Here is a 12,146-nt window from a genome sequence, read left to right as displayed (position 1 = left end):
TTGGGAGGCTGAGGCAGGAGGATTGTTTGAGCCCAGGAGTTTGAGGTTGCTGTGAGGTAGGCTGATGCCATGGCACTCTAGCCCAGGCAACAGAATGAGACTCTGTCTCAAAAAAAAGAAAAAAAAAGAAGTTAATAGAACACTTAAATTTAACAAGGTCACAGGATACAAGGTCATCATACAAAAATCAATTGTATTTCTATATACCAATAACAAATGATTCCAAATTGAAATTAAAAAATAACATTCACAATAGCATTCAAAAATAGGAAATGCTTATAGATAAATTTACCAAGGTATGTTCAAAACTATGATACACAGTCGAGAGAATTAGTGAAGACATAAATAAAGAGAAACACTATGTTCACGCATTGGAAAACTCAATATTGTTAAGGTATCAGCTCTTTTCAAAATGATCTATAGATTCAACACAATCTCAACCAAAATCACAGCTGGCTATTTTGTGGAAATCAACAAGCTAAATTTTCATGCTAAAATTTATATGGAAATGAAAAGGCCTTAGAATAGTCAAAACACTTTTGAAAGAGAACAAAGATGGAAAACTCACACTGCCTGATTTCAAAACCTACTACAAAAGTCAGTGATGAAGATAGTATGGCATTGGCCTAAGGAGAGATTTATAAATTAATAGAATAGAATAGAGTCTAGATAGACCCAAATATATATGGTCAATTGCTTTTTGTCAAAGGCATCCAGGTAATTGAACGAGAGAAAACATCTTCAACAAGCTGTATAGGAAAAACTGAAATATTCCAATGGGGAAAATAAAATAAATGTTGACACATCTTACACCATACACAAAAATGAACTTGAAGTGAATTATAAACCTAAATTTATAACGTAAAACATCTTTAAAAAAAACATACAATGGGGCTAGGTATGGTGGCTTAAGCCTGTTGTCCAAGCTACTTGGGAGGCTGAGGCAGGAAAATTGTTTGAAACCAGGAGTTTGAGAGGCTGCAGTGAGCTATAACGATGCTACTACACTCTAGCCTGGGCAACACACCCTGTCTTTAAAATAAAACAAGGAAAAAAAAAAAAAAGAAAGGAAGAAAGAAAGCATAAAATAAATGCTTTGTGAGCACAAGGGGCAGGAATATCTAATACAACAAAAAGTACAAACTATAGAAGATGAAATTGATAAATTAAACTTCACCAAAACTAAAAACACCTGCTCTTTAAAAAATACTAAGACATTTAGAGTATTAGAACAATAGCAAAGCTGAGAAATTATCTAGCTACTTTGAATAGTGAGTTACTGACGTGATAATGCTTGTGTTACTGAGGCAACTAAGTTGATTTGGTAGAATAGGTTTCCGTTTTGGTGTTTTGCTGAACAACCTGCTAAATTCTAAAATAAGACTTACTTTTTAATTTTAGGTGGACAAGGAGAGTTCCTTCAAGCATATTCATTAACCAGGACTGTATTAAGTACCATGTTACGTACTCCAGGGGACACAGGGTTGTTCAGACACAATCTCAATCCCCTAAAAGTTACAGTATAATATATGCTAGGGCATAGATTGGTGGGACACAGGTACACAAATGATTCTAGTATAGTAAGAGTGTAAAACTATTCAAAAAGAGGATGAAATAATGTACAACTAAATTTTAGGAAGAGGAGAACGTTTCATGAGAGAAATGAACACTTTAACTGAATCTTAATGGGCCACCTCTAATAAATATTTTTAATTATTTTGGATGTGCAAATATTTTATTTATTTGTGGGAGGACTGGGGAGGCATTCCAGGAAGGAGGAGCTTGGTGAACAAAACCATAGAGATGAGAATTAGCTAAAAATCTAATTTAGAGGCTGAGAGCCGGAATGCTCAAAGGAGTTGATAAAACTGGAAAGCCAGTCTGAGGTTTCAATGTATTCCCTAACTGGGTAGGAACTTGTTAAGTTTTTTGAAAAAGGCAATTAATGACAAGGCTGGAGCTGAGCTATAGAAGATTAATCTGGTATTATGGGTAGGATATGCGGGTGTGGAGATGGCTAAAGGAAGAGACATTAACTAAGAGGCCATTTCAACGGTTCAGGTGAGAAATGAGGACAAATGAATTCTGTACTAAGTGGGATTTAGATAAAGAAATAGATTTGAGACTTTGTAACAGTAGAAAGAACCTCGGGACAAATTGTGTCTGGGTGATGGGGACGAGGAAGTGTAGCTGCAAGGCACTAAGCCTGGGTGCCAGGCAGGGATTTAACAGGTGTTTCCCCTCCAACAGCTGATCTCATCCCCACTGCAGGACGACTGCCTAAGCCCGCTTACATACATATCCACGTGTACCAGGGGTCACAGCAGAGCCACATTCGATGGTGCTGCTGCGGAGCTCCTCCTCTCCAAACACCAAAGCATGCCAAGATTCAGTGGTTTGCCACCGGTAAAGCATAGAGATAATCTTCAGAAGACCTGAATTGGAGTTGTGGCTCTTCCATGACCTTAAATGAGTGACTCTCATCACTGAGCTTTTGAACCCTCATCTGTAAAAGAGAGATAGAAACCTCTACCTGGGGCTTAATGCTCGTACATTTTGTGAGATTCACAAAGTGCTTTGAAAACTGAAAAGTCTTGTACAAAGAGGAATTACTGTCACTGGCCTCCTCCACAATCTCTTCCATTTTCATCTTCTTCACACATGTTCAGGTATTAGCAATTGACCTGAGGCATGCATCTGCATCCTTCCCTCTGCCCACCCTAAACATCTCTTCTTTTTTGCTTCTCTGATCCCAGACATGAGAGACATTTAGCACAAGGATTACCATAAAGATATTAATAATTCTCTCCAAAATGCTAGCGATTCTTTGCAGTACATCCACTATATATGTCCTTCTCTTTCCTAAAATTAAAAGACACTTAAACATTCTGATATTGCTGGAATGTTCAAAATGCTACTATATCAACATTCTCAAATACTTTCTTAATGTTAACAGAAATTACAGGTCTGGGAGTCCCTGCCACACTGACCCCAGCAGTTTATTATCTCTACTCTGTTCTCTGAACCATAACATACCCCCACACTCAAAACTCAAATGAAGAGCAGTGACCTTTTCTAATGCTAGAGAAGAAAAACTTTGTGTTAGATTCACTGAGAGATGGGTAGCTGATCTTCAAATTCTCATCTTCCTGAAGGATTTTTCAAAGAAATTTTAGTATCAGATGATTTCAGAATTTAATCTAACCTCCAAACCAGGTGGCATGGGACTCTCCAACTTTTCTGGGCTGCAGAGCACCAGTGCTTTCACACACTATGTGGCAAATATTTGTCCCTTTAATAGAACAGAGGCTGACACAGACTAGGTTTGATGATAAGAAGTGGGTGCTAAAGTTGCCTGGCCACTAATTTTTACACCTGGGAGTCATGTTCTGCCTCCAGGTCCTGGCTCTGGTGCTGTCAAGCTGAGGCACCTTATCTGAATATTAGAGAAAATCCACAACCCATCTCACAGGGATGAAAAGACAATGCGCCGGACAAGAGTTCTGTGAACTACACAGCAACGTGCAGTTAACATTACCTTTTATAAATCAGCAAAGAGAAAAGATTCCACTGCGTCTGTAAGAGGATTACCAGTGAAAACAGTTCTTTCTTATACAGACTTAGTATAACAATATTTCTCAAGAAATTCAGCTCAGATGATACAGGAGACAGATTATGGCCCACTGTAGCATGGAAATTCACTGCTCAGCATATTACAGGAACACAGATATAATCATAATCCACTTAAACTTTGCAGGTTCTAATTTTTTTTTTTTTTTGAGACAGATTCTCACTCTGTTGCCCTGGCTAGAGTGCTGTGTCATCAGCCTAGCTCACAGCAACCTCAATCTCCTGGGCTCAAGCAATCCTTCTACCTCAGCCTCCCAAGTAGCTGGGACTACAGGCACACGCCACCATGCCAGCCTAATTTTTTCAATATATTTTTAGTTGTCCAGCTAATTTCTTTCTATTTTTAGTAGAGATGGGGTCTTGCTCTTGCTCAGGCTGGTCTCGAACTCCTGACCTCCAACAATCCTTCCGCCTTGGCCTCCCAGAGTGCTAGGATTACAGGTGTGAGCCACCATGTCTGGCCTCTAATTTTTTTTTTTTTTTTTTTACTTTCTTCATTTCTTCCTTTTCTTTCTTTCCTTTCTCCTCCTTCTTCACTCTTTTTTTATGCTATTCTATGATATGGGAAACTTTAAAAAGTTCATCTCAGATATAAGAGGGATTTATGTCTTTCATCACTTTAGACTTTTTTCTTAATGGCTTAAATGCCAAACTCTTAAAAAATTGTCAATGTAATAAAGTATAATTGTTTTAAGGCATGAAGATGAGTTTTCCATCAGTGACCAAAAAACTAGAAATAAATGAAAGCCAGTGGAAAAGTTGCATAATCCTCATTTGGCAATTATTCAGCCCTTGGAAATTTCCAAGGCCTTTGCAATCATTAATTAGTGAAGATGACATTCCACTTTACCGAGGTTGGAAAAGTGACATAAAGAGGTCTAGAGGTCTTCCTCAAACTGAAGGAGGAATGTCAAGAGAAAAACTAGGATAAGAATTTGGAGCTCATTTCTCAAGCCAATAGTCATAACACTAAGCCAAACAGTCAATATATGGACAAAAAGATCCTCTGTGCACAGGTGCAGTTGAATACCGCAGTGTTCTGCTCAAAGGCCAACTGTGAAGGAGCCCACCTCTTCATCAGCCAAGGCCTCCACAACACACACAGAATTTATCTGTAGTGTCATGAGCCTCTTTCTCCTTTCCCAAAGCACAGATGGCTAAATATCAACCTCTAAGCACTCTTCTTAATAATCACAGTAAAAAGTACATGATTTGATTTTCATTTTTAAAATGCACAATCAAATATGATGTGAAAACACATGACACTGTTGAAAAACAAATATATCAATTTTTTTTAAAAAAATGACATGAAATCCACTGATATCCAAAATAGGTAATAATGTAATAAATCATCTTGAATAACTATCTTATTCAAACAAGAAACAAAATAAAGTTATAAAGTTTCACGTTTTCTGGTGAATGGTTAATAAAAATTCATTCTACCCATCCTGAGTAGGTTGTTGGGGACAGACCAAACGCTAGTGATGGGGCTGGACCCAACATCTTAGATCCAGCTCTGACAGTGGGTGCTGATTGTTTTTCCCCCACCAATGGATTGGTTCCAAATGCTGAAGAGGGACTGTCCAGAGTGCCAAGTGACATAATGGGAAAACAGAACACTTGAAGACTGGCTCAGTCCCTCTCACCAGAGTATTCCCTCCAACTAGACACACTTTTGTTTTCTCTCATGTCTGGTACCCCAAGTGGGGTGACAGGCTCCACTAACAACTCTGACACCATCTCCTTTCCTTCAGTCAGCCTGCTTTGGGCAGAGCAAAGTTGTATACATATTTGAGCTTAAATGCTAACAGCAACTGTCCCAATCTAAAGTCTTATTTTTTATTGTAATCTTCCATGGGGAATTTGTTGTAGTTGTAAAAAGAAGTGTGGTATGGTTGAATAATCTCAATTTCTCTGAACCAGTTGCTTTGGGGGCCAGGAAATGATGCAAACATACCATGATGTTAACAAAGGGAACAGGTGGTCCAGCTTGACTATTTGGGACAAACCTTATTTAAGTAACAAACAAAAAACCTTAATAACATTTCTTTTCATAAAGAGACTTTAGAAACAAAAAATAATGTTTAAAATCATTTAAAATTTTAACTTGGAATCTTCATATTGGAAAATGGTCATGGCTGGCCCACATTCATGTAATGGTCATACATAAGGCTCATGGATTCCTTCGGCTCCTCACAGGTCCCATCTGTTGGAGAGGGCTCTGTTCCTCTAAGGAATCTTTAATCCATTTGGGATAACCATTAACAGAGCAGATACTCTCATGTGAGAATAATGGTTTAGTAAATACCTTATCAGGAAATTTCTTTTTACACTGGCGAATATGAATAGATCTTTCTGAAAATTGACAATCTTGTCAAAAACATAGAAAAGATTAAAAAAACACAGTCTACCCTTTTACCTAATCCATCTCCCCAAATTATCATTCATCTTCTAGCTAATCAAAGGCTCTCAATTTTCTGATCTCTCATAGCTCTAGTAAAAAGGAAAGGAGGGCTCTCTCCCAACACAAATGGCTAGAAATTGGCTCAGTTTCGCCATCTCACCCCTTCCAAGCAATTCTCATTGATTCCTCTCACGATGGTGGGAGGAAACAACATTGTGTTGGTTTCGGTACTAATGAAAAATCCAAGTTATAGTGAGTAGTTACGTGTAATATTATATCTTACCTATTCAGAGGAAGTAACTGAGTATGCTCACTTAAAAGGCACACATACTGACAATTAAGTCAAACAACCGAAAAAGAAAACAACAACAACTGTCACTCATAAAGAATTTTTAAACCTCACTTAATAGAGTTAAACCTAGAAGATCGGTAATGTGAACAAACAAGCCCCATTATACTGTAGTCCTGTGCCAAAGAAAACTAGCCCAGTGTCTGTATTACCTCAGCCTTGCTTAGCCTCACCTGTCTCCTGGGTCCTTGACCACTTGTTCTGCCCCAGCAACCGCTGTGCTACCAGTATTGCTTAAGTTCTTGCCACTTTCACATGGGCACAGCCTGACAGTAGTTCCCCTCAAGTTTGCCCTGCACACCTCTTACCTATAGATTCCTGTTCCTGCTGAGGCATGAGATACCATAGACCTATTTAGTGTCCAAGCAAATGCAAAGTGTGGAGGAAGTTCCTGTGCCATATAGGGAAGCGCTGACCAACAGGAGGCAAGAGTTGGAAAGTCAGTTATTTTCCCTTTCTCCCTCAGAACTGATTCTCCTGAAATTCTATGGTTCATATGGACTTTTGGAAGATGATCCTTCAAGATTGGGCAATCCTTCAAAATTGAGCACTTGGTACTAAACAGTAGTCATACTGGCAACATATTTGCAAATAGAATCTTTCTCCTTTCATGCTTCACTCTTGTTTCCCTGAGATTGTATTTGCTAAAGAAAAAAGTAGCATATACACTTTTGCCCTAGGTTTTGCTTTCTGGGATGGCAGACTAAGACAGGCACCCTCGTTATTCCCATCACTATGTTAATGAGTTTCTTACCTTTGGTTGCAGTGGTGGGGCACAGGGGGCTGAAACAGGATCTGTGATATAGGTCTTCTTGGGACCAGAGGCTGGATACATCGCAGCAGGGTTCTGATTCCCTACTCCAGGAGGAGTATACCCTGGTTCCTGCTTCCAGGTATTTGGGTGACCTTGTTGACCATAGGTAGGATCAGAGTCATTTCTGCCCCCATAGCCAGGCCCCGCTGCACCATAGGCTTCATAATGGCGTCCTTGGTTGGGAGCATACCCATACCCAGGATCAGGCTGAAGTCCTGGTGGTGGAATATATGCATAATCTTTGCCTCCCCGGGTTGAAAGAGGGGGATACTGCCCAGAGACAGGAACTGATTGAGTGTTATAGCCCTGGGGCCCCGAGCCATAAATTTGTCCTGGTAAAGGGGCAGCCATGTAATTAGGGCTAGGCTGGGCTGACTTCACTTGCACGTTGAAGGTAGGTCTTGAAGAGGTGGATGCCGTGGTGTAGGAGGCTGGGACTGGCTGAGGTTGGGGTTTGAGTGTTCCAATTGGAGCCACGGGTATGGGTCCAGCCTGGGCTGCAGGCTGCGGTTTCAATGTAGACTTTTTGGTTGCCGTTAGAGGAGGTTGGTTTGGGATGACCATTCTCTTGTGTCCTGTGACTGGGGTAGAAACTGGAGGAGAGGCTGTTGAAGCAGTAGAGCCCTAAAGTAGAATAGAAAATAAAAGAAGACAAAGATTACTGCCAATGAAACAAAATAAACATACATGAATGATCAAATAGTGCTAATTATTATTTATGTATTAATATGTAAAATACAAATAAGGCAAGGTCTTGCCTTCAAAGAGTTCACAGACTAATACAAAAATCAGTTGTTTCTGTGGACTACCAATGAACAACTGAAAAAGGAAATTAAGAAAATAATTCCCTTTACAATAGCATCAAAAAGAATAAAACATCAAGCTTATCTAAGGAAGAGAAGACACATGTACTAAAAACTACAAAACATTGATGAAAGAAATTAAGACACAAACAAATGGAAAGTCATTTGTGCTCATGGATTAGAAGACTTAATATTGTTAAAAATGTCCATCCTATACAAAGTGATCTATAGATTCAGTGTAATCCCTATCAAAATTCCCAAATGTCATGTTTTACAGAAATAGAAAACAATTCTAAAATTCATATGGAGCCACAAAAGACCATGAATAGCCAAATCAATCTTGAGAAAGAAGTATAAAGCTGGAGGCATTAAAACTCTTGATATCAAAATATATTTTAAAGCTACAGTAATCAAAACAATATGGCATTGGCATAAAAACAGACATACAGACCAATAGAACCAATAGAGAGCCCAGAAATCAATCCATGTGTATACAGTCGATTGATTTTTGACAAGGATGCCAGGAAAACACAATGGGAAAGAAGAGTCTCTTCAACAAATGGTGTTGGAAAAACTAGATAGCCACAAGTAAAACAATGGAACTGGGCCCTTATCTTACACCATGAACTAAACATGGATTAAAGACTTAAAGATGTAAAAGTCACAAGACTTGAAACTGAAACTTCTAAAAGAAGACAGAGAAAAAAAGCTTCATGACATTGGTCTTGGAAATGATCTCATGGATAATGATATCAAAAACACAGACAATAGAAAACAACAATAAACAAGTGGGACTATATCAAACTAAAATGCTCCATACAACAATGGAAACAATCAACAGAGTGAAAAGACAATCTGTAGAATGGGAGAAAATATTTGCAAATCACATATGATATAAGGGGTTAATAACAAAAATATTTATGATCTCAAATAGTAATAAAAGACTAATAACTGGTTAAAAATCTGGGCTAAGGACTTAAATAGACATTTCTCCAAAGACGACATGCAAAAGGCCAACAAGTATATAGAAATATGTTCAACTTTACTAATCATAAGGAAATGCAAATCAAAACTACAATAAGCTATCACCTCACAGCTATCAGGATAGCTATACATATAAAAAAACCATAAAAGATAACAAGTTTTGGCTTGGATGTTGGAATCCTAGCACACTGTTGGGGGGAATGCAAAATAGTGCAACTGCTATGGAAAACAATATGAAGGTTCCTCAAAAAATTAAAAAAATAGAACTACCATAGAATCTAGTAATCTCATTTACTGGGCATTTACCCCCCAAAAATTGAAATCAAAATCTCACAGAGATATTAGCACACCTATGTTCACTAAAGCACTAATCATAATAGACAAGATATAAAAACAACTTACATGTTTATTGATAGAAGAATGGATAAAGTACATGCTTGCCATATGCATACAGGAAATACCAGAATACTATTCCAGCTTTAAAAAAGAAGGAAATTCTACAATATGCAACAACATAGATGAACCCTGAGGATGTTATGCTACGTGAAGTAAGCCAGTCCCAGAAGGACAAATACCACATGATTCTGCTATGTGAGGGTATCTAAAATAGTCAAATTCATAGAATCAAAGAGTGAAATGGTGGTTGCCATGGGCTGGGAGGAGGATGAAATGGGGAGTTACTGATCAGTGGGCATAAAGTTTTAGTCAAGCAAGATGAATAAGCTCTACATGCCTGCTATTCAACATCGACCTATAGTCAACAACAATGTATTATATACTTAAAAATCTGTTACAGAGTAGCAAGTTAGAGAAATGTAATGTGCTATTTTGACTTGAGTAAAAGGGAAATTGAGAGCCTGTTGGAACAGAGAGCAGATATACAAGAGGTATACCTTGTCTTTTCTTGTCTCATGGCCACAGCCAATTCTGATTGGTAATGCAGACATCCAACTCAACAGTTATTAGGCATTAGCTCCTCCACAGACTATAAACTCCTGGGGGACAAGGAGACATACACTCTCCATCCTAGGATCCTACCCTTCCCCATTAACCTAACAGAGCTGTACCTGTTGAAGACACTTAGAAAATGACTAATACCATATAACAAGGACTGCTACAGAGATTAAAGTCTCAGAAAATTATATAGCTATATATATAGATAGATATACATATATCTGTATTTATAGATGACTATATCAGTAGATTTATATATATATAAATAATAGAAAAATAATCTGTATCTATAGATTTTATATATCTGTATTTTTATTTTCAAAATATGTGAATTTTGAAGTATCTGTTTTTGGGGCAAATTTTACAGCTGCAGCAGAGTAATTTTTAAATGTGCTTGATTTTCAAAATAAAAATGTTAAATCATGACAAAACTTCAAAAATTCCTGTAAAAACAAAGATCAAATGAAATGCCAAAAATAAATGCTTGGAAGCACCAAATAATTCAGTAAGTAGAAAAGATTCACTATGTATTTAATTGAATATGTGGGCCAGGAGAATGTTGGCACAGTGTTCTTTAATCATGAAGAACATAAATAAATATGCTTTAAAATAATTCCTGTTCTTTACCCCTTCCACTTCCAATGCGGTAAAGCATGTAAAATTGCAAACGAAAAAATATATATAGCTAAATATGCTATTTTCAAACACATAGTTACGATATGTAAAATATTCACAAACATGCCAGCATGTACACAAAAGAATTCATAATAAAGTTGAGGGAAGTCTTCTCGTCCCACAAAGAGAGCTCTTATTAGTGAGATATTTCCTAGAAGAAAGCAATGGCTCCTGAAATTATGCACTGATGCTTTAATTCAAAGGCTTTAGGAATGCTAAAATTGTGTGCGTGTGTGTGTGTGTGTGTGTGTGTGTGTGTGTGTGTGTGTATGCGTTTGCCAAGAAAGAGGGAAAGAGAAATTTGTGGAAAAAGTTGCTACTAAGAAGCCAGATCTACATTAATTCTTTTGTGTTTACTTTATGAATGCTACCGGTTTTTAATTTCAAAGTATGTGAATTTTTAAGTATCTGCTTTTGAGGGCAGACTTTACAGCTGCAGCAGAGAGCATGCCTATCATTAGCCCAGTTGCTCAGTCACTGTCTCCATTTATAGTTGGGTTTGTAAAGTGTTCAAAATAGGAACTCTGGGTTTCTGCTGATCTTGAGTCATCAAAGAAAAGCAAAGTTTTATTCCCTCTTTCATTCAATTCCATCTACACTGACTTTATGACTGACGTGGTTGACTAGAAAAATATGACCTTAAATTTTCTTCTAGGTTCAAACTGCCTTTTCCATGATCTGTTACAGAAAATTGGAGTCATAACTTAGTTATTTCTTTAGTAAAATCTTGAGCACATATGTTTTTAAATAAATTGTTTAATGAGGAAACTATATCTGTTTCTATTTGGTCCTACTGGGACCACCTTCAAGCAGAAGGGAAAGGCAACTCCACTAAGACATAAACATCCAGGCTGCTTAAATTACAAACATAAATGACAAGTTTGCCTCTAAAAGACTAGGATCAAAAAAAAAAAAAAAAGGAATAAACAGATAACTATCCAACAACTTCCTGTAACTTAACAGGGAACTAAATATAGAATTACAAGATCCCTAGGAAGCTATATTTGTGACAAATATGTGTAAAAGATAGCTATGAGAGTCAGGATCCCAACAAAAATGACAGCACACTCAAAAGTTGATTTATACAGGCATGATATACACAGCTCTGTATAGGTATAGAGGAGCCACAAGGTACAAAGCAATAAGCCAGGGCTGGCAGAGGCAGAGACATCATCTCCTGTAGGCCCCAGGCAACAGAGCAGTTACTGAAACCAGGAAAAAGAGAGTACTACAGAGGACAGAACCTAGAGAGGACCGGTGACCCTCCTTGGCAGGCAGCTGGGACTTTACAATCTGCAAGCCACAGTCTATCAGTGTCTTTCAATGGAGTACTATCATCATCTTGGGTTTGACCATAATGTGCTTTGCTTCCAACCCGTTAAATGATAATAGTGTCTCATACTCATTGTGACAATAAAAAAAGGGCTCCATTCATCTCCCTTTGGTCAGTAGGTGGTTTATTCTCCAATTGAGAACCACTGAAAGTAAAATGTTAACCAAATGTCCCCGGAAATTTTTTGATCTTTCTCTCTG

At 37.8% G+C, this 12,146-nt stretch overlaps 1 protein-coding gene across 11 annotated transcripts in view; it reads right to left on the bottom strand.

Moving 5' to 3' along the window:
• LOC123630380 (LIM domain containing preferred translocation partner in lipoma) overlaps positions 1-12,146 on the bottom strand; it is a 648,766-nt gene that overhangs the window by 235,872 nt on the left and 400,748 nt on the right. For all 11 annotated transcript variants that reach the window (XM_045539905.1, XM_045539914.1, XM_045539916.1 and 8 more), the window contains one exon: positions 7,138-7,821. In XM_045539905.1, the coding sequence (XP_045395861.1) occupies positions 7,138-7,821 (684 nt within the window). The remainder of the gene's footprint in view (positions 1-7,137; positions 7,822-12,146) is intronic.

Source organism: Lemur catta, chromosome 1 (genome assembly GCF_020740605.2).
Source record: "Lemur catta isolate mLemCat1 chromosome 1, mLemCat1.pri, whole genome shotgun sequence".
In the NCBI taxonomy this organism is placed as follows: Eukaryota; Metazoa; Chordata; class Mammalia; order Primates; family Lemuridae; genus Lemur; species Lemur catta.
The sequence above is the reverse complement of the archived record's forward strand: the minus strand, read 5'-3'. Positions and strand labels throughout refer to the sequence as shown.